Here is a 23,406-nt window from a genome sequence, read left to right on the forward strand (position 1 = left end):
ATACGTTGAAATTTCTGACTTTATCCAATTTACTGCACTGTTTCCGCTGCACATTTTCAATAATAAACATAATTACTTACCTTCTTTTTATGGCTAGGTTGAAACAAAAGTGGTTGCGCGACGTCTGTAAACGGGGGTTTTCAGGGTAAAACGGACAGATTAAAAATAGTTCGGAGGCTTAGTGCGCCATGAATCTGCTATGGCAGCATATAGACATATTGTTCTATCAAACACAACAGTTGTTTTGACTTAGAATACAGCAGTTTATTTTAAAGATGAGTGCAAGAGCAGAAGCTGCTTTTTCAGTCATGTCTGTGTTTTCCGCCATATATATGTAGGATAGTCAATTAAATGCAATGACACTTTTCGGCCACCAGGCCCCCCCCCCTTAAAATACGCTTATGGTGGAGCACAAGATGTCTTCCAGTGGAGGTCGGAAGAAGAGGTTTCACTGCTATTTCTCAAACCAGGGTCTTCAATATTTTAAGCATTGAGGGGGAGAGGATGAGGAGAAGCATCCGCAGTATTGTGGCAGAGATTGCCTCAAGTTGGCTGGCAGAGTCCTGCCACGCTAATGTCAACAACGCATTCAAAAGCAGAGGGACAGGCGTACTTATATATCTATGCTATAGGGGTTTCGGCGGACGGATATACGCAATCACGGCTGACGAAACCTTGATAAATGCGCTTTTTTAATCCAAATTTCGCGAGCTCTGGGACACTCAAAAAATGACTCTCATACTTCTCCTTGCTGAGCTAATTGGTATCTCAATGTGCGTTTGTGTGGAAATGTAGTTCACGAACAACAACAAAAAACTATTCACCTTCTCACCGAAACTAGTAAAACTCTTTGCACGGCAATAAGAACTAGGCCTGCAAGCAGGACTGAACGGGCCCTCGCAGTTTGGCGCAACTGACGCCATGCAAACTCGGACGGCATGCAGGTCGGGGTGGTGGCAGACAGCCCCCCTCAACTTCTCCCAAGTAATGACAGTTCAAAATATGTGGAGAGAGAACATGATGACAGTCATAATCACTTTCCTTTTGGACCCTTCTGCTTTACCCAAACCTCAATAATTTTCATCAGCCGTCTCAACACGTCTTAAGGCTTCCCTTACGCAGGTTTGAGGTTGATTGATTTTTTTTTTCCCTTAGAGGAGGAGTGTGTCCCGTAAAAAAGGGCATTTCCTGTTCCCACTAGGAGGCGCCAGGCACAATTGGTAATATTTCAATCCAGTCCTGTTCAGGCTGGGATACCTAACACACATGCCAGATTTAAAAGAGATTGAATGTTGTATGAGGGAGTTATCAGTCATTATCCGAATTTGGCGTTTAGCCGAAAAAATGGACGACTTTGGCACCTCGCCTAGGTCAGGCCCGTGAATAAAAACACACCATTTTGATAAATTAAGATTTCATATGTATCCTGAACAGTCTCGCCAATTTTCAGGATGATCAAACTAATTCCCTCCGTGCCAAGGTCTCAAATGTGCACACTGTAAATCGATAAAAATTTCACATTCAATCCAAAATACCCGATTACCTGTAGGATTTGGAATGTGTGTGCAAGAGACTTTTTGGAGCAGTTTTGCACAAGGTTTTGACTCTCCGAATGTCATCACTCTATGTTAAAAAAACCTAAATGGAGAGGCCTTTTTGAAAAATTCAAGGGGGCGCCAGTGAGCCATTTTGTTACATTTTTTTGTAACATTGCAAGATTATCGAACGTTATCCAAAGCCGCATGTATGTGCAAATTTTGGTGAGTTTTTATGCATATTCAAGCCTCCAAATGTAAACTCTTACTGTGAACCCATGAAAATTTCACATTCGATCCAAAATACCCGATTTCCTATTGGATTTGGAATATGGGTGCAAGAGACTTTTTGGAGCAGTTTTGCATAAGGTATCTACTCCCCAAATTTCCTTGCTCTATGTTGAAAAAAACCAATAGGAAAGGCCTTTTTTAAAACTTCTTTCTGTCGCCACTAGTTGGCACTGTAGAGTTGATGCAAAGGACCCCTACAAGAACCTTCAGGGTATGACTCTCAACAAACACGGAAAGTTTGGCGCAGATATGTTGCATATCTGCCGAGTTATGACTGTTCAAAGTTTTTGGCGAGACAAATTGTTGACGGTCATTTTCACTTCCAGTTTGGACCTCTCCGCTTCAACGAAACCTCAATATTTTTCATCAGGCACCTAAACACATGTCTTGAGGCTCCCCTGAAACAGGTTTGAGGTCAATAGATTTTTTTCCCTTGGAGGAGGAGCTTGTCTCGTAAAGAAGGCCATTTCCTGTTCCCACTAGGGGGCGCCAGGCCTAATGGGTAATATTTCAATGCAGTCGTGTTTAGGCTGGGATATCTCATATACTTGCTAGAAATGAAAAAGATTGAACGTTGTATCACTGAGTTTTTAATCATTTTCTGAATTTGTTTTGCCCAAAAATGGCAAATTTTGGGACCACGCCCAGGCCAGACCCTTGGATGAAAACTCACCTTTTTGAAAACTTAAGATCTCATATGTCTCCTGAATAGTCTGACCAATTTTGAAGACGATCCAACTTTTTTCTTCAGCGACAAGGGCTCAAATGTAAATCGATAAAATTTCACATTTGATCCAAAATTTCCGACTTCCTGTTGGATTTGGAATATAGGTGCAAGAGACTTTTTGGAGCAGTTTTACACAATGTATCGACTCACCAAATTTCATCGTTCTACGTTGAAAAAACCTAATAGGAGAGGCCTTTTTGAAAATTTCAAGGGGGCGCCCCTGAGCCTTTTTGTTAATTTTTTTCATAGATTATCAAAATTTACGCAAAGTTGAACAAATGTGCAAATTTTGGTGAGTTTTTGTGCATGTTCAAGCCTCCAAATGTGAACTCCAACTGTGAACCGAAAAAATTTCACATTCGATCCAAAATACCCGATTTCCTGTTGGATTTGGAATATGGGTGCAAGAGGCTTTTTTGAGCAGTTAAGCATAAGGTATCTACTCCCCAAATTTCATTGCTCTACGTTGAAAACCTGAGAGGAGAGGCCTTTTTGAAAATTTTAAGGGTCAAGGGGGCGCCACTGAGCCATTTTTTTGACATTTTTTCAAAACGACGCAAGATTATCGAAATTTACGCGAATCTGCACGTATATGCAAATTTTGGTGACTTTTCGTGCATGTTCAGGCTTCCAAATTGGCCATTTTCATTTGCCCTGAAAAAAGAAGAATAATAATAATCCTTTGCAAAACAATAGGGCCTTCGCACGTCTAGTGCTCGGGCCCTAATTACCCCCTACTCCTTGAAATGGGTCCATTACAAGGGCGTAGGTTTGGTCTCAATATTGGTAGGGACAATATAACAGCATAACCTGCATGTACACCTTTTGCTGGGGACGGAACATTAATGAAACCAAACAGATTAGGTGAACGGGGGTCAGGGCTACATTTCTCACCGATATGAACCTAATTAATAAAGAGGCTAAATGATCAATGCAAAAATAAATCTGTATTGACTTGTACTAACTTTTACACTGCAAATTTATAACGTTTTAATCTGATAATTTTTCTGAAATCTATTCCAATAATTTTCTCCATCTTGTTTAAAATGTCAAAGACTAGTTAATAGATTGATTGATTGATTCATTCATTCATTTTCCATGCCGCTTTTCCTCACGAGGGCCGCGGAGGTTCTGGAGCCTATCTCAGCTAACTACGGGCAGTGTAGGCAGGGTACATCCTGAACTGGTTGCCAGCCAATCGCAGGGCTAGTTAATAGATTAATGGGTCAAATTACTCAATTTACTTTAGCTAAATATTACCACTTGTTCTTATTAAGCCCATACATCTAAGGTTGGTCATTTTTCACCAAAATCAAGTGGAAAAATGCTTTCTAATAATGTTTTGAACAACATTACTTCTTGAATTAAGCTTTTTTAAAGATTAAATATTCTCACTTTTTGCTTAAAAAACAGTGTTAAGATTATTTTCAGATAGGTATTTTTCTTATTTCAAGAAATCTGAGTAAAATTTACTTGACGCAATGGCAGAAAATTTCACTTATTTCTAGTAGAATTACACTGAAAAGAAGGGAATTTACTTAGTCATCAGCCAATCAAACATGCATTTGAGGGGGGGGAAATGGTGTCAGTGTAAGTCTGAACATCATGAAAGTAATTCACTTAATAAAGGTAGGGTCAATTCTATCCTTACAGAATATATGAAGACAATCTAAATGACCTCTACAGCTGAACTCATTATATAATGCAAATAAGGTGGCTTAAAAGTTGGTGGGGACAATTTGAGCATCCTGAAAAGTTCCTAGTTTTATGTCTCTAACATCCCTATGCAAACCTACGCCATTGGTCCATTAACAGAAGGACCATTATTGTTGTGTCAATGTAGTAATGAAAGGAAAAAGGACTGCGAGATGTAAGTCGTACTATTGCTATGAGAAAAAAAAGTCGCATTATTACAGAGGGTAATGTAGCTGTAATCAGCTACGCATTTTATGTACATGTGCCGTAGCTGAGAGCTACGACATTAGCCTTGCTAATGAAATATTTCAAATAGATCTTTGGTATGGTTCTTTTTGGGAAACAAAATGTGGGTAAAAAAATTAATTTGTCATGATTTGACGCAATTTTGCTGTGGCACGACATGGTGAGGCGGTCCCACTCCGATGCAGCCCACCACCGCAGCTTCAAAAAATCCTAGAGGAAACCCTGAATTCATTCAATTTTTTTTTTTAAAGAAAGCATATTGGATAGTTGTGAAGCGCCTGGAAAGTCATTTCAACTTTTTCAAAAGAAAAAGTTCTAAAGTTGTCATTATAAAAAGACATGTTGTAAGTAACAATGAAGACAAAATGGATGACTTTCCTTCAAAAACAATATTTTATTATAACAATCTTATTATAATAACAATAATCGTTTATCACAAGGTGTGCAGGCGAAAGACTTCTCTCCAGTGTGTCTGCTTGTGTGTTTGTTTAAACGTTCGTTATGGGTAAATGATTTACCACAGCATGTGCAGACAAAAGGTCAGTGTGTGTACGCATATGCTTTACTACATCTCTCTTTTGAACAAATCTTTTATCGCAAAGTGAGCAGGCGAAACGCTTCTCTCCAGTGTGTCTGCTTGTGTGTTTGTGTAAATATTCCTTCTGGGTGAATCTTTTACCACAACATGTGCAGACATATGGCTTTTCTCCAGCGTGTGTACGCTGATGCTTTAATAAATCAGTCTTCAAAGAAAATTTTTTATCGCAAATTGAGCAGGGAAAAGGTTTCTCTCGTGTGTGTTGGCTTGTGTGTTTGTTTAAATTTTGCTTCCAAGTGAATCTTTTACCACAAAGTGAGCAGGCAAAAGGCTTCTCTCCAGTGTGTATACGGATATGGTTTTCTAAATCTCTCTTGTGAAAAAATCTTTTATCGCAAAATGTGCAGGAAAAGGGCTTCTCTGCAGTGTGCGTAAGCTTATGCCTTTTTAAACTACTGTTCTGGTAAAATCTTTTATCGCAAAGCATGCAGGCAAAAGGCTTCTCCCCAGTGTGTGTACGTGTGTGTATTTTTAAGTGATTTTTCCTCGAAAATGTTTTAGCACAAAGTGAGCAGGCAAAAGGCTTTTCTCCAGTGTGTGTACGCCGATGCTGTTCTAAATCAGACTGATGATAGAATGTCTTATGACAAACTGAGCAGGGTAAAGGCTTTTCTCTAGTGTGTCTGCTTGTATGTTTGTTTAAACTTACCTCATGGGTGAATGTTTTACCACAAAGTGAACAGGCAAAAGTCTTCTCTCCAGTGTGTCTGCTTGTGTGTCTGTTTAAATTTACCTTATCAATGAATCGTTTATCACAAAATGTGCAGGCAAAAGGCTTTTCTCCATTGTGTTTACGGATATGATTTTCTAAATCTCTCTTCTGAAAATATCTTTTATCGCAAAGTGTGCAGGCAAAAGGCTTCTCTCCAGTGTGTGTTCTTGCGTGTTTGCTTAAATTTCCCTTCTCGGTGAATGTTTTACCACAAAGTGAGCAGGAAAAAGGCTTTTCTCCAGTATGTGTACGTCTATGCCGTTCTAAATCAGACTGACGATAGAATCTTTTATGACAAACTGAACAGGGAAAAGGCTTCTCTCCTGTGTGTCTGCTTGTATGTCTGTTTAAACTTCCCTTCAGGGTGAATGTTTTTCCACAAAATGTGCAGACAAAAGGCTTTTCTCCAGTGTGTGTACGCTTATGCTTTTCCAAAGTAGTCTTCAAAGAAAATTTTTTACCGCATTTTGAGCAGGGAAACGTTTTCTCTCCTGTGTGTTTGCTTGTGTGTTTGTTTAAATTTTGCTTCCAAGTGAATCTTTTACCACAAAGTGAGCATGCAAAAGGCTTCTCTCCAGTGTGTTTTCTTGTGTGTCGGTTTAAACTTGCCTTATCAATGAATCGTTTATCACAAGATGTGCAGGCAAAAGGCTTCTCTCCAGTGTGTTTTCTTGTGTGTCGGTTTAAATTTGCCTTATCAATGAATCGTTTATCACAAGATGTGCAGGCAAAAGGCTTTTCTCCATTGTGTGTACGCTTATGTATTTCTAAATCTCTTTTCTGAAAATATCTTTTATCGCAAAGTGTGCAGGCAAAAGGTTTCTCTCCAGTGTGTGTTCTTGCGTGTTTGCTTAAATATCTCTTATCGGTGAATGTTTTACCACAAAGTGGGCAGGCAAAAGGCTTCCCTCCAGTGTGTGTACGATTATGTATTTCTAAACTAGTCTTATGAGAAAATCTTTTATCACAAAGCATGCAGGCGAAAGGCTTCTCCCCAGTATGTGTACGCATGTGTATTTTTAAGTGATGTTTCATCGAAAATGTTTTATCACAAAGTGAGCAGGGAAAAGCTTTCTTAGCCACGCATTCTTGAGTGTCACTTTTCAATGATACCTTGTTTAAGGATTTTGAAGCATTTTGGTCAAAGTCAACATCCTCCTCATCAGTGTTAAAGTCAGAAGAGTGTGACGTTATGTCGTCGCTGTCCGAAAGCGGAGCTAAGAGGCCGTCCGGTTTCGATCGTCCCTTTCCTTTTTTTGTCAGGTGCTGAAATGAGCTATCGCTCGAAGGTTTCGCTGCTCTGGTCTCTTCGCTTGGATCTTCATTTTCTTCACTCTTGACAGTGTCAATCAATGGAAATGTGGAGATTTCATCTTCCTGTTCTTCTTTAATTCTTGGGGTCTCTGGCTCCGCCTCCTGTTTGATGTACAGCATTTTCGACTCCTCCATTCTGACTTGGAGGGGATCGTGCTTTTCAGAGTGAAGACCTTCTGCAGTGACTTCTGTGGGACACTGGGTGAAAAAAAATTACATGATTTGCTTAGGTCTAGCTTTTATTGTGATTTTCATATTGCATATTTTTCCTGACACTAAGGCTAGGGTCAGGCAGATTTTTCGTCATATCAGTTTTTTTCCCGTGCCCATTCAGACTGACTTTTTGCATTGAGCCCGTTCAAGTATTACGCATGCGCAAAAGCATCAAAACAAATGACTACACACACGGGCTATACGTCACTCTAGAGTGATCATATTTTGATTTCCAAAAACAGGTGACAAATAACAGACATAAATAATTCCCGTTTAGTAGGGCTGTGACGATCTGCTTTTGTCACGATACGAGCCGTATCCCGATACCAGTGTAGCGATTTGATACATACCTCAATACTTCAACTATGGCAACATACTACCTTGTAAAAGCAGGGATTCCCCTACATTCAACAGATTGTGGCGTACCGCCACACCAAAATAAAAGCCGCCACACCTTGCAAATTAGATGCATTTTATTTATTAATTAAAAAAAAAAAAAAAATTAAGGCTGTTTCAAACTAGAGGCAGCCGAGTGGCGAAGAGTTCAGCGGAAACCTATTCATTGTGTATTGTAATGTTTGTAACTATGAGGGGCCACTTTAAGAGACGATCGGACTGGGGAACTGTGACACAAGGGGAACTAGTAGGAAGAATGGGAGAACGAGCGAGATAGCTGTCGCATGTCGTGGCAGCCCGTTGGTATTTTGTTATTGTTTTTCTTTATTACTGTTACCACAATAAAGTGGGTAAGCCAATACAGACTTCTCTCCTTCTTCCCCATATCTGGGGCATTACAATAGTTTGGATCAGACTTTTCGGCGAAAGTGAGCCGTGGACGGCCATCTTGGACGGAAAGCAAAGTTTGACTGAATTTGCGCGGAGAGGCGGGGCCCAAAATAAAGCCTTGCTCTATTTTCGGAGCGCCGGTGTTCTGCGCCAACTTCGACAACGAGGGTTTTTATGATTTTCGCGGGACCAATTTGAAGAGAATCCCTCCGGCCGCTAAAGGGCAGCGCCTGCCTGCGTTGACATGGCTCCGACTAGTAGGGGCGGGAAAAGGAGTAGATCTTCTACTTGTTTTTTGTTGGAAGTTTACCCTTTGTTTCATGGGGAATTACCACCATCTACTGACGGTTGACAGTTTGGCAAGAGATAGACTACAGTAGAGCTGAAACGAATACTCGAGCAACTCGAGAAACTCGAGTTTAAAAACTGATCCGAGTAATTTTATTCACCTCGAGTAATCATTTATTTTGACAGCTCTAAGCATCACGTTTTGCTCGGACTACTTTTAATGCGGGAAAACGCGCCGGTGTCAAATGCGTAGAAGAAGAAGCAAAAAAACTTACTGCAGCCGACACCCGCTACAAAAGACGCCAACGTTGTTGTAAAAAACTAGCCCGCATGATGCTACGTTGGTAGCAGGTAGCGTCTGATGCGTCTCATAGAGATCACATGTATGTTGAACTAGATGCGAAATGACAGAGTCAGCGGCGTTAGCAAACAGCCGCCATCTTAAAGCAGTAGAGCGCTAAGCGCTAATAAAGAGCGCTAAGCGCTAATAAATAAGATTAACATTACTGTCTCTAGCTCAAGTAACGTTAGCCCTGCGGAGGGCTAGGTTTCTATTAATTATGACCACTGTCGATGCGTGGCTAACGTGTCTTACATACAGACTTTAACATAACATAGCGTTGTGGAGTGATGAGGGTGTAAAATAAATACTTAATAATGCTAACTATCAATTTTAGCTCAGTAGTCATTGTTGGATAAAACACCAAGTAGCACTGGTCCCTAATGTGCTCTAATACAGCCTGTATCATACATTTATTTTGAACACTGCAAAAACTCAAAATCCTATCAGGACTTAAGTTTGAAGTTAGTCTAAACTTTAACTAGAACTTAAAAATAGTTTCACACAAATAGAAATTCGATTGAAACGCGTGGGAAAAAATCCTAACTTTTAAGTGATGTGTGTTATCAAGAGTAATGGCATTTTTAGGTAAGAAATATATATATAAATATATATAATTTTTAAAATTAATCACGTTAAAATATTTGACGCAATTAACGCAGATGCCCCGCTCTGACAGATTTAAATGACGGTACAGTGAAATGCCCACTTGTTAATTGTTTTATGGAGTTTTGCCGCCCTCTGCTGGCGCTTGGGTGCGACTGATTTTATAGGCTTCAGTACCCTAAGCATTGTATGAGTAATTATTGACATCAACAATGGCAGGCTACTAGTTTATTTTTTAATTGAAAATTTTACAAATTTCATTAAAACGAAAACATTAAGAGGGGTTTTAATATAAAATTTCTATAACGTGTACTAATTTTTTTTTTTTTAAGAACTACAAGTCTTTCTATTCATGGATCGCTTTAACAGAATGTTAATAATGTTAATGCCATCTTGTTGATTTATTGTTATAATAAACAAATACAGTCCTTATGTACTGTATGTTCAATGTATATATTCATCTTGTGTCTTATCCTTCCATTCCAACAATTTACAGAAAAATATGGCATATTTTATAAATGGTTTGAATAGCAGTTGTGATTAATTACGATTAATTAATTTTTAAGCTGTAATTAACTCGATTAAAAATTTTAATCATTTGACAGCCCTAATATATATATATATAATATAATATATATAAAAAAAAAAAGATCTTTTTTGAGTGAAAGCCGTGAATTATTTTTTTTAATAAGATCTTTGAGTGAAAGCAGTGAATTTAAAAAAAAAAAAAATTATTCTAGTTACATCTGAGATGCAACTGTTGGCTGTTTTCAACAATGTACATCAAAAATAAAGACATTGATTGACTGAAAATGGTCCAATATTAGATGAAATGTATTGTTTTCTCATGTGTATTCATAATTGCTCTTCACCTAAAAATATATGTTTTATCCGATTACTCGATTAATCGATAGAATTTTCAGTCGATTACTCGATTACTAAAATATTCGATAGCTGCAGCCCTAGACAACAGTAAGGAGTTTAATAAGGAGTTTTAAGACGTGGCTCCATACACCCTTCTGTAAGTATCTCCTGTTCATGTCGACCACGTGTCTTCTGTTGTATATTTGTTTACATGTGTACACAGAGATGCAGTATATTCTATGAGTCTTGTAATTGTTCTGTGTTCGTTTATTTGGTTGAATGCTAGTATTCTAAGTAGCTGTTTCTTATGAGTTTTTTCACAATTAATACGTATATAATAATAACTGTTGACTTCTGTCGGAGACTTGTACTGGCGTAATCTGTAAAATCTTGTTTGGTGTCGCATCGTTGCGCTGCCGATGATTGTAAACTTTTATAGCAAAGTTTGATTCTGCCTCGGCTCCGGGTATTCGCAAAAAGGGTAGCTATCAGGGAGCTCAGCCGCGCTAGGCATTATGGGCAATGTAGTTTTGAACTGCTGCATTCAGAAACATGCTAGTTGAATAGCTTGTCAGTTTATTTCGGTTATTGATTGTGTACAATCTGGAACATTGAGTGAGAATAAAAATTGAGTTGGAATAACAATTTGTCAACGACAATTGTTGTGATTGTAATTTATAAAAAATGTTTAGTTGGCACATAGCCCATTTCCATGGGTCTGCATTCTACTAGTATTTTTTTTTTTAAGTATTATTCTTTTTTTTCCTTTTTTTTTTTTTTTTAATAATATTCAAACATTTCCATAAAGTATATAATCTATACTATATGGCAATAGGCCTGTGTGTGGTGTTTTTGGTTTTTTTTTTAACTTAATTTTTCTGTCCAGATGGAGGAGGCACACTTTAAATATATAAAAGAAATATAGGCATCTTTGAGTGAACTTCTAGTAAAACTCAAGTATCTCGAGGCGAGTGTCCTCTTTTTTGGAAATCAAAATATGGTCACCCTATGCTATATAAATAAACTTGCCTAGCCTTGCCGCACGTGTCTTGGCTAGCGAGCTAAGCTATACAAAACTAAGTTAAGTAAGGGAAGCTTCAAACCAAAGCCAAACGACTTCCATTAACTAAGCTTCAAGATGGGACATTTAAGTCCATTAAATTCTTACTTGAGTACTTACCCGATGAGAATGCTTTAAAAGACCTCGTTTAGTTCGGAGAAGTGTACGCAAAAGAACTGCAAGTTCAGAATGGGATGGGTACTAGTGTTGTATCGGTCGCGAACGATTCGTTCTTTTTGAACGAATTGTTTGGGTGAACGAGACCGAACTAATCACCATCTGCACTGATTCGTTCTATGAAGTTGGTGGCGCTTGTTCGCTGCGTGGGAGGGCGTTGAGCAAGCGGCAGCGTCTTCTGACATCGCACACGACCAATCAGACGCCAGCCTCATCGCGGGCAGGGGAGGGAGCGGAAACAGAATCATGGCGTATGTCACTCATTTCCACGTGTGGCCAATAAGCAGCCAGCGTGCAGGCAGGGGGGAAAGACTGAGTTTTGTCACTTCCCGTTCAGTGATTCGGTCCTCCGGTTCCTGACCTAGCTTGCTGCTAACTTGACTTTCCAGTAATGACTATGCGGTGAACGAGTCATAAAATGAAAGGAAACGACTTTGTCACATATTTGTTAACGTGGAGCCTATCAAATGCTGCTCAAAAAGACAAAAACACCACACAAATCTAGCGAGCATGGTTTAGTGTTCTACTTTTCTCAACAGACTCGGGACTGTGCCTATGACGATATACTATCAAATTTACAGTAATTTAAAACACACGTAGCTACGAGGCAAGCAAAACCTGAGCTGCGGTCGCGTGACGGCAGTGAAGCGGGCAGAGAACTGTCACTATATGGAGGCTTCATGGCAGCGATATGTACCTCATATGTGCACAGAAAAAAAATAATATTTAGTATGATCACCATAATACTGATTTGCAATGAAACTGTATATACATGTCAATTTTTTCCGAGTGTTTTTTTTTTTTTCGTGTCAGAGGGTGTCGGTTGGTTTGACAAATTATGTCAATCCGTCCATCATGTGCTACTCAAGCGCCCCAAAAACAAAGCGCGCGGACACGGGAGATGTCGCAATATGTCTACATTTTTCTTAACAGACTAATAAGAGTAGAAAGGCGAAATCATAAAGCAAACAATTATTTCTCGTCAGCATTTGACGATCTGAGATGCGGGGACGACAGGGGAGCTGACCGGATTATTTTATTTATTAATACCAGTGCAAAAATTCAAAACGATCATCTTAATAATAAAAAACAAAAATACAACAGAGCGAGAGGTTAATATGATGTGTTGGCCGTTCCATAATTAGAAATTAAACTTTCGATTTATTTTTATTTTCGTGACAGCAAGCATGCCGCGTTGGCTGTTAGCAGCAGCATTGTATATGTGAGCAAGATCATGCTAAAGAAAGTCCGTGCGCCCCCGACCCCAAACCCCGACTTCCCCCTCAAAAGGAAAATGTTTAACCGTGTCCTAATTCGAAATGCAAGCACGAGCCATGACTTTGAGCCCATAGAACTAGGACAGACGACGCGGAAGTCCTCCCTCGCTTTTGCAGCAGCGGGAGGGAGACGAGGCTGTCTCTGAGAGCAGAATGATATCGCCTGTCACTCATTTCTGAAACTACGACGAGTGGTCAATGTGCAAGAGAGGGAGGGACCAAGCAATGTCACTTCCCGTTCAGTTATACTGCGAAGCGGTCTTTGGTGATTCGTTCGGCAACGTCACTTCCCGTTCACTAACCGAACGATTCATTTGGGTGGGGAGGGAGATGAGGGGGGCGAACGATTCGTTGAACGATTCGTTTGAACGAATCGTTTTACTGAACGAACCGGAATGGATTCGTTTACTCAAGTGAACGACAGATCCCGTCACTAATGGGTACGCTTCAAGAGTGAACCGGAAGAAGAAACGTTCAGGGGCTGAAACTTCAGTGTTAAACGTTGAAGCATTTGGAACCATAACTACTTTAAGCTCACAGGACTCCAAAAATATTTCATAAATATGATAAACATATCCGAATATGAGTCATCACTATCAAGAACTCAATTTTGAAGGCTAAGAACTTTGTCCGTGAATGTATACATTTAAAAATGGGACTTTCTCCAAATTTCTGTACTTCTCCCGCTGCTCTTCTTCCATCAAAGAACATAAAATTAAACTCTCATCATTTTAAAGCATTGTAGCTTCTCAGGCTCACTTGGTTTAGCTTTTGCCCGCAAGCCATGAGATCTAATTATGCCAAAAATACGAAAATAGTGCTCGGAAAGAGAAGAGGAACGGCCAGGAGAGGTCGCTGTTGGCAAGAAGTCGCCACTTCAGGCAGGTTGATTCACATCACTTTGATAAATATGTATTATAATTGCTTGTATATACATTTGAAAAATATTATTAATTTGTGATTTTTTAAATTATATGAAACAAATGAATTGATCCATTATTACAATTTGAATAACAACTAAATGAATGAATTCAAAATAAATGCAGAAATACACATTGTCTATATAGCTAAGTGACAATCTCATGTTGATTTTTTTTACAGAACAAAGAAGAGCTCTATAAATGATTCCCAATAGAGGAAGTTCTTACACCAGGGGTCACCAAACTTTTTCCTGTGAGGGCCACATAATTTTTCCCTTCTCTGATGTGGAGCCGGGGTCAGTTTGTAACAGAAAAAGTGTGACGATTGCAAGAGTGCCTAAATGCAAACATTTATTGTTTTTCAGAAAGCCACAATCAAATAACCCTTTCTGGATTCTTCACAGAACAAAAGTAAAGAGAATAAAAAAATATATATAATATAATATCACTATCATAGCACGGCAGGTTTGAACCATTTTAGCGATTATTTGATAAAACACGAAGGCAACTCTCGTCGATAAACAACGATGGCACTTGCCTCGACCTTTTGTTATCTTGCCACATATTGGTTCTATTGATATCTCACAGCCCCTTAGTATTATAATTCTCTTTAAGAAAATACTTATATGTAGTTATATCAAATAAGGACGGTTTAAATATGCTACGTGACTAATGTGATCAACTGCTTTAAAGCTACAACAAAAACACACAATGGTTAAAAGTATGGGAGGGCAATACATGCAAAAAGTATTTTTAAGGGAACGAAAAGATTTAAAAAACTCAATAAAAACAAAAATAGTGAGTACTCGCTGCTTTTAACCGATATGCGCATGCGCGCGAATGATTGTGCAAGCGCGCTGATCATTGTGTAGGACGTTTCGCCGCGTAGCAAGGAATTGCCGAACGCTGGTACACTTTATAACCCAACAAAATATTGAGCTCCGTCGACTCCACTCTGTGTTTCAGTAATCTTCAGGAGGCACCAAAGACACACATACAGCTTGTGCTGGCCATGGTTATTTAGAAACAAAGTTTACTTTCACAGAAGCTAAACGAGTTAAGTGTTAAACACTTTACACAAATGTTGTGCTGAAAAAAAGGCGCCACACATCCTTGAAATACCAATTACAGCAATATTACAGAGAAGCTTGTATTTCTCCTTTTATATTACTGTTAAATACACAAGCTTGACTCTAACTTAGCGAGAGCTATTTTTTCACCGGATATTTGGCTCACGTTGGTGCTCAACCATGCAAGTGCTTCCATGTTGCGGATTACACTTTTGTTCAGGAATAATTTATTTTTGTTCAACGCAATCTGCAATGCAGTGTTTAATAGAGCAAGATTTCTATATGCTGCCAGAGCAGATTCATGGCGTACTATTTTTAATTTGTCCGTTATTCCCTGGAAACCCCTGTTTACAGACGTCACGAAACCGCCTTTGTTTCAACCCAGCAATAAAACGAAGGTAACTATATTTATTGTTCAAAAAGTCTGTCATTTTTAGCTTAAAATCATTAATGGCGTACCGCACGCATGCTATTTTTAGACCGTGACGTCGCATCGTACAGCGGATGTACAGTGCCTTGCAAAAGTATTCGGCCCCCTTAAATCTTGCAACCTTTCGCCACATTTCAGGCTTCAAACAAAGATATGAAATTTAATTTTTTTGTCAAGAATCAACAAGTGGGACACTGTTACGAGTACCCCTGGTGGTCAGGGGCCGCGAGCGTAACATAAGACGGCAGGTGTGCAATGAAGAGGCAGTGACAAGTCAAAATTGCAAATAAAAAGTTTATTTAACAGAAAAGAAACAATGGACACAGAGCACACAAACATTTACCCAACCCCCTGCACTATGCAGCAAACACCAAATAAAAGTTCCAAAAACCCCAACTAAACCTAGAACCCAAAACAACCCCCAAACTAAAACACTACAGTGACAGGCACCTATTGTGCCCCAAAATACATGGGTGGTGTTGCCGCTCTATCTAATGGACTAATACAGAGAGTTGGTACCTACGTGAGGTGGGAGACACGATGTAGACCTGCAGGTGTCTAACTAAAGTCCCTACCACTGTGCTCTGCGCCAACCTAAAGAAAAAGACAAAAGAGATCATTAAACAAGTGGCAGAAAGCAAACTTCACAAACGGAATCAAAGTCACAACATAACAGGCTTCAACAAACCAATACAACCAAAGTGAGAGCTGCCACCGCCTCTCCTGAACCAAGCAAACAATTCAACTTATATAGTGGCAGGACGAACAGGTGATTGGATGATGAACTAATGAGGAAGTGGTTCCAGCTGTGGAGGCCTTCTGTGATCACACAGGTGGAAACTACTGCAAAGGAAAAATACAGGTGAAAACCAACATAAACCAATATAAAGTGAAAGGGAAAACATACATACCTGAACAAAAGGAAAAATTACTCCCCATCCGTAACAGACACAATCGTGAAGTGGAACAACATTTATTGGATAATTTAAACTTTTTTAACATTTAAAAAACTGAAAAGTGGGGCGTGCAATATTATTCGGCCCCTTTACTTTCAGTGCAGCAAACTCACTCCACAAGTTCAGTGAGGATCTCTGAATGATCCAATGTTGTCCTAAATGACCGATGATGATAAATAGAATCCACCTGTGTGTAATCAAGTCTCCGTATAAATGCACCTGCTCTGTGATAGTCTCAGGGTTCTGTTTAAAGTGCAGAGAGCATTATGAAAACCAAGGAACACACCAGGCAGGTCCGAGATACTGTTGTGGAGAAGTTTAAAGCCGGATTTGGATACAAAAAGATTTCCCAAGCTTTAAACATCTCAAGGAGCACTGTGCAAGCCATCATATTGAAATGGAAGGAGCATCAGACCACTGCAAATCTACCAAGACCCGGCCGTCCTTCCAAACTTTCTTCTCAAACAAGGAGAAAACTGATCAGAGATGCAGCCAAGAGGCCCATGATCACTCTGGATGAACTGCAGAGATCTACAGCTGAGGTGGGAGAGTCTGTCCATAGGACAACAATCAGTCGTACACTGCACAAATCTGGCCTTTATGGAAGAGTGGCAAGAAGAAAGCCATTTCTCAAAGATATCCATAAAAAGTCTCGTTTAAAGTTTGCCACAAGCCACCTGGGAGACACACCAAACATGTGGAAGAAGGTGCTCTGGTCAGATGAAACCAAAATTGAACTTTTTGGCCACAATGCAAAACGATATGTTTGGCGTAAAAGCAACACAGCTCATCACCCTGAACAGACCATCCCCACTGTCAAACATGGTGGTGGCAGCATCATGGTTTGGGCCTGCTTTTCTTCAGCAGGGACAGGGAAGATGGTTAAAATTGACGGGAAGATGGATGCAGCCAAATACAGGAACATTCTGGAAGAAAACTTGTTGGTATCTGCACAAGACCTGTGACTGGGACGGAGATTTATCTTCCAACAGGACAATGATCCAAAACATAAAGCCAAATCTACAATGGAATGGTTCAAAAATAAACGTATCCAGGTGTTAGAATGGCCAAGTCAAAGTCCAGACCTGAATCCAATCGAGAATCTGTGGAAAGAGCTGAAGACTGCTGTTCACAAACACTCTCCATCCAACCTCACAGAGCTCGAGCTGTTTTGCAAGGAAGAATGGGCAAGAATGTCAGTCTCTCGATGTGCAAAACTGATAGAAACATACCCCAAGCGACTTGCAGCTGTAATTGGAGCAAAAGGTGGCGCTACAAAGTATTAACGTAAGGGGGCCGAATAATATTGCACGCCCCACTTTTCAGTTTTTTAATTGTTAAAAAAGTTTAAATTATCCAATAAATTTTGTTCCACTTCACGATTGTGTCCCACTTGTTGTTGATTCTTGACAAAAAATTAAAATTTTATATCTTTATGTTTGAAGCCTGAAATGTGGCGAAAGGTTGCAAGGTTCAAGGGGGCCAAATACTTTTGCAAGGCACTGTAAAGTAGAAGTGGGACGTTATAGACCCGCCCGTGCATAGAAGCAATGTAAATTCTTCTACATTTCTCCGGTAATCTTTCAAAAACAAACATGCTGATCACGCATTGCTTTTTTGGAACTTGTAGAAACGACTCTAGACATTAAGGATGTTTTCTTCAAACGTTTCCCGAAACCAAAAACTCAAGAGGAAAGAACATGAAGAATGAATCAACTTGCTCGGACTTTTAACAACAGCTCGGTAAATCCATTCACATTTCATATGCAGTAAACATTTTGTTGGGTTGGCATGGTCTTTCAGAGGACAAAGAGGTAAGACATTTTGATATTTTAAATTTATTTTTTAGTGTGAAGTTGTGCAATGCTGCTTCTGTCTGACCTGAAAAGAATTAAAATGGTGTCTGACTGCCAGTTACCTTTTCATTTGTAACAAAAAAAAAAACAACAACTTTAGTAAGGAGGAAGTGTAAATAAATTATAGAATGAAGATTTGTTATCAATGGAAAAATTAAAAGTGTTCGTTGGCTGTCACTAAGTAGCATTTGCGATCGCTACACAAACCTAACTAAATTACCCCCAAGAACGGTCAGACGTAGGACAACCAGAGGATATAATATATTAGAAAGACAGGGCTGGTGGTAAAGGATAGCTTGTTGAAACAGGAGAATGTCATTGTCAGTCCCGTCGATAAAAAAATAAGGCTATGCTTAGGTCGGCTCGTTTTTTTCCCCGTCTTTTTCAGCCTTCGACACTCGAGCCATCTCTTTAACTGAACATTTTTATGTTCTTCCACATCGTTGCCAGTGAATTTGGCACCAGGGACATCATTTTCAGAAAGAATTGGTAGGTTTAGCTCTGTAAACATCTCCTTTGTACACGATTTCCATTCATTTCCTATTAGGGACAAACGGTGTCTTGTCCTTGCTTAGCAACAGTAGCTAATGTCATAAATATTAATGAGCGGAAGTGACGTGTTGCTTGCGGTACGTCATTGATGTCTAATATTTCATTAAAAAAAGACTTTAAAAAAATACTTGTGTATTTTAAACTTTTAAACAAATTATTTAAAAATGGAAAAATGGCGTCTGTAAAAAAGTCATGGCTATGTACCTCATGACTATCGCGTAAATGTTTTTTTTTTGTTAATGTCGCATTTTTTCCGATATGTTTGTTTGGATCGATCATTTATAATCTAAGAAAAACTGAAGAAAAAAAGTTTGAAAAGGGTAAATATACGAAAAGAAAATCTCGACCACTCCTTGATGTCTGCGATTTTTGCATCGCGTACTACGGTATGATGAAAAATTTTAGTGGTTTTGAAACCGCGTTTTGATAACATGGTAAACCGTGAGGGTAACCGGCACATGCCTACACCCGACACCCCCCTTAAAAAAAAATTCTCCTTGGATCTGCACGATTCACGTAGGTCACCTTTTTTGACTTCAAAACATGAGGTGAGATATTTCCATGCCTGATTCTACTGAAAATTCTAACGATTAATCGGAGAAAAAAAAATTCTGGTAAAGAGTAATTATAAGTATAAATGAGAAAAGAAGACATTTCACCTAATATTGAACCATTTTAGACAATCAATGTCTTTATTTTAGATGAACATTGTTGAAAAAAGCCAGCAATCACATCACAGATGTGACTAGAAAAAGATATGCTAATCATTGCACCTCTAGTTACTACCCACCTGTGGTGTACGCTTCCGCTTTTTTCAAATTTGTCTTCTGAGGAAATCTTTTATCGCAAAATGTGTAGGCGAAAAGTTTCTCCCCAGAGTGTGTTCTTGTGTGATCATTTAGTTCTATTTCCCGAGGAAATCCTTTTTGGCAGACTAAGCAGGGAAAAAGCTTTTCTCAAGTGTGTGTTTGCTTATGCTTTTCTAAATGAGTCTTCTGAGAAAATCTTTTAACACAAAGTGTGCAGGCGAACGGCTTCTCTCCCGTGTGTTTGCTCGTGTGTCTTTTTAAATTTCCCTTATCGGCGAATTGTTTATCACAAGATGTGCAGGCAAAAGGCTTTTCTCCAGTGTGTGTACGCTGATGCTTATTTAAATCAGTTTTCTGAAAAAATCTTTTATCGCAAAGTGTGCAGGCGAAAGGCCTCTCTCCAGTGTGTCTGCTTGTGTGCCTGTTTAAATTTGCCTTATCAACAAATCGTTTGTCACAAGATGTGCAGGCAAAAGGCTTTTCTCCATTGTGTGCCCACATATGCTTGTCTAAATGGTTCTTCTGATAAAATCTTTTATCGCAAAATGTGCAGGCGAAGGGCTTCTGTGTGCTGTGTGTTCTTATGTGAATGTTTAAATTTGCCTTTGTGATGCATCTTTTATCACAAAATGAGCAGGCAAAAGGCTTTTCTCCAGTGTGTGTTTTAGTGTGATAGTTTAACAGTACTTTCCGAGAGTATCTTTTATGGCAAACTGAGCAGGCAAAAGGCTTTTCTCCAGTGTGTGTACGCGTGTGTACTGTCAGCTCAAACCTCCGAGTATATATTTTCCCACAAAAGGAGCAGGCAAAAGACTTCCCCTCAGTGTGCGTACGTATGTGTGTTTTTAAGCTTTGTTTCCAAGAAAATGTTTTATTGCAATGTAAGCAACGAAAAGATTTCCTAACCACGCGTTCTTTTGTGTCTTTTTTTAAAGATGACTTGTTTAAGGACTTTGAAGCATTTTGGTCAAAGTCAACATCATCCTCATCAGTGTTAAAGTCAGAAGAGTGTGATGTTGGATCGTCGCTGTCTGAAAGCGGAGCAAACAGACCGTCCGGTTCTGATCGTCCCTCTTCTTTTGTTGTCAGGTGTTGAAACTGGCCGTCGCTCGAATGTTTTGCTGCTCCGCTCGGACCTTCATCTTCTTCACTCTTCACACTGGCAGTCACTGGAGACTTGGGGATTTCATCTTCCTGTTCTTCTTCCTTAATGTAGACAGTTTCTGGCGCTCCCTCCTGTTTGATGTACGGCATCTCCGACTCCTCCTCCTGTTTAACGTGGAGGGGATCAGGCTTCCCAGGGTGGAGATCTTCTGCGGTGACGTCTGCGTGACGCTGAGTAAAAAGATTTTTTTTTTTACGATATGCTGAAGTCAAAATTTTGCCCTGATTTTCATGTTGCATATTTCTAACCACACTAAGAACCCTTTAGCTCTAGACACAGTAAATACACTTTACAATGTATACGCATTTTTAATCAACTCTTTAATTGCCGTTGATGATAATCGTTAGCATTACTAACTCATTGACTGCCATTGACGGCGCCTGACTAAGAGTTTTAAGTTAGTTCCATTTTGTCAGGGGGCACGTCTGTAATGCCGAATCTGACGAGAGGATATTTTTTTTCGTAAACTTTTGTTCTTCAGAGTAATTAAAGGCTCATCGCAACTGCATTCCTGGCTCCCGCCATTATTCAATTCCATTCAATTTAATTTGTATAGACCCTACCCACGTGACGTCACAACTCCTTCCTCCTGACTGGTGCCGCCCAATTGTCCGTCAACACATCATGTTTACCTGTTACGGCTACGTACATTCCTCCTATTTACGACGTGTTTTTCTGCTCGTTAACATTAATAATCAAAATGGTGAAGGCGTGTGTGGCGGTCGGTTGCAATAACAGAGAAGATAGACGGAGAAGACGGAGAAACTTGAAGTTCTACCGGATTCCGAGAGACCCGGAGAGAAGAGAGCGAGATGGGCTGCTGCAATTAGACGAGAAAACTGGGCTCCAAACGATTACCACAGATTATGTAGTAGTCATTTTATATCTGGTAAGATGCATTTAATATATATTTAGAGGGTTTTGGGCTGACAACCACAATTAAGATCATTGCTAGGCTAATCGCCGACAAAATACACGTATGTATGTAGTGAGAGTGCTATCGCTAAGCCATATAAACATTAAAAGCCCTAACTCCATTGACAAACGACATGAAATACATTAGACTTGACAGTGGATGTTAGCAATAACAAAAGATTTTGAATTGAAAATTTCGTAACTCACCTTTCCAAGCACAAGATAGATTCCTGCCGAATTTTCGTGGACAAGGACCTGTTTCACCCAACCAGCAACGAAGTATTTATAAGCCTCCAAGCTCTTAAAGTTTTTCAAACTTTTGTGAGAATAGGCTGATTTTGTGTGGACAAGATAGTTGTACAGTTCAGGGTAGCTAGCAGATGTCAGGCAAATACGGCGGAGACAGCGGGTCGAAAAACATCGATTTAGGCATCAAATATGGATCTGGCGAATGGATAAACTGAAGCTTTTCCACATAACGTCTTTTATGCAACGCATCAAGTGAGTTTACGGCATCCAAAAGCACCGGGTCTTCCATGAAATGCATTATAAATTGCTCGATCAATTGAGACCATTGATAATACAGACACAAAATGACGGACAAGTGGGCGGAACCATAAAGCGAGCACGTGATTTTGTGACGTCGGTGGGTAGGGTCTACAGCCCTATATCACAACAAGGTTGTCTCAAAGGGCTTTGCAGAGGCAATATGATACACCACAGGTGTCAAACCGATTCCAGAAAGGGCCAAGTGGGTGCAGGTTTGCTTTCCAACCAATGAAGAGGACACCTTTTCACCAATCAGATCTCTTACATGTGTAATCGGTTAAACTTTGTCAGGTGCTACTTGTTTCAGCAGGAAGTTCACTGGTTAAATTCTCTTCACGGAATCGGTTGGAACAAAATCCAGCACCCACTTGGCCCTTTTGGGAATCGGTTTGACACCTGTGTGACACACAGTCAGATATTACTACCAAACGCAGACGAACTCCATACGGGAACATCAAAGCAAGTCTGAAATTGCATAAAAAGCTAAACAACTAATGTCGTGATCTTACCCTCATTTTCTTTGGTTTTTCAGTTCCTTGCCGTGGCCTGTATTTCATCTCCTTATCATCAAGGTCTCCACTTGATGTTTGGGATTGTGTTGGCGTTCAGTAAGTAGTAGTTTGTCACATCTTTAAGAAAAGGGGAGAAGCCAAGCGATTCCCCCCTTAAAATCAAATTTACAAAGTAGCGTTAAGCCAAAGCAATCAAAATGTCTTGGCTAGCGAGCTAAGCTAAACAAAACTAAGTTTAAGTAAGGGAAGCTCCAACATAAAGCCAAACGACTTCCACTCAGCTTTAAAATTGGCACTAAATTCTTACTTGGGTAATTACCCGATGAGAACGCTTTAAACGAGCTCGTTTAGTTAGGAGAAGAGTACACGAAAAAACTGCAAATCCCGGATGAGTACACAGACGTTGAGTCAAGAGTGAACCGGAAGTAGAAACGTTCAGGTGCTGAAACTTCAGTGTAAAACGTTGAAGCGTCTGGAACCAAAACTACTTCACCTCACGGTACTCGAAAAATATTCAATAAATATGATAAACCCATCCAAATCTGAGTAATCACAATCAATAATTCAATTTTGAAGGCTCAGAACTTTGTCTATAAATGTGTACGTTGAAATTTCGGAGTCCAACTTAAAACTCGGCCTTTAAGGCCGAGTTATACTTCCGCGTCAGACCTACGCCGTCAAGGAAGAATCGAGTTACGACCCTGCGCCGTAGCCTGACGCGCGCCTCTCGATTTTTCTAACCTTCGCGTCACCTACGTGTATGACGTGGCGAAAACGGACTGTGATTGGTCCGCTCAGACTGTTGTTTCCGGTTTACCGCGAAAACACTGCCAATGTAGAATAGAATCAAACATTATTTTCTACACGCAAAAATGCACCAAGCCGACGGGAGTATCATCGAAGAGCAAGTCTCGTCAAGACATTATTATTGTGATTGCCAAAT

At 39.7% G+C, this 23,406-nt stretch overlaps 2 protein-coding genes across 2 annotated transcripts; both read right to left on the reverse strand.

Annotated features, from left to right (window-relative positions):
• Positions 1-4,928: 4,928 nt before the first annotated feature.
• LOC130924168 (oocyte zinc finger protein XlCOF6-like) lies at positions 4,929-13,202 on the reverse strand. Its single transcript, XM_057850575.1, has 3 exons — positions 13,166-13,202; positions 11,396-11,469; positions 4,929-7,316 (listed from the first exon to the last, which is right to left on the reverse strand). Exon 3 carries the CDS (start codon positions 7,251-7,253, stop codon positions 4,983-4,985), a length of 2,271 nt encoding a protein of 756 aa, XP_057706558.1. The 5' UTR covers positions 7,254-7,316; positions 11,396-11,469; positions 13,166-13,202; the 3' UTR covers positions 4,929-4,982.
• A 5,976-nt stretch (positions 13,203-19,178) lies between these two features.
• LOC130924298 (oocyte zinc finger protein XlCOF6.1-like) lies at positions 19,179-22,924 on the reverse strand. The gene is made up of 2 exons (XM_057850753.1): positions 22,461-22,924; positions 19,179-20,657 (listed from the first exon to the last, which is right to left on the reverse strand). Exons 1-2 carry the CDS (start codon positions 22,506-22,508, stop codon positions 19,470-19,472), a joined length of 1,236 nt encoding a protein of 411 aa, XP_057706736.1. The 5' UTR covers positions 22,509-22,924; the 3' UTR covers positions 19,179-19,469.
• Positions 22,925-23,406: the final 482 nt, after the last annotated feature.

This window comes from Corythoichthys intestinalis, chromosome 1 (genome assembly GCF_030265065.1).
Source record: "Corythoichthys intestinalis isolate RoL2023-P3 chromosome 1, ASM3026506v1, whole genome shotgun sequence".
Lineage (NCBI taxonomy): Eukaryota > Metazoa > Chordata > Actinopteri > Syngnathiformes > Syngnathidae > Corythoichthys > Corythoichthys intestinalis.

Excerpts from the sequence above, each read along its gene's own strand:
- LOC130924298 (XM_057850753.1), bottom strand. The coding sequence starts at position 22,508 with ATGAAATACAGGCCACGGCAAGGAACTGAAAAACCAAAGAAAATGAGG. Across the intron at positions 20,658-22,460 it reads AAAAACCAAAGAAAATGAGG|CGTCACGCAGACGTCACCGC; the intron begins GTAAGATCACGA and ends CTTTTTACTCAG.
- LOC130924168 (XM_057850575.1), bottom strand. The coding sequence starts at position 7,253 with ATGGAGGAGTCGAAAATGCTGTACATCAAACAGGAGGCGGAGCCAGAG.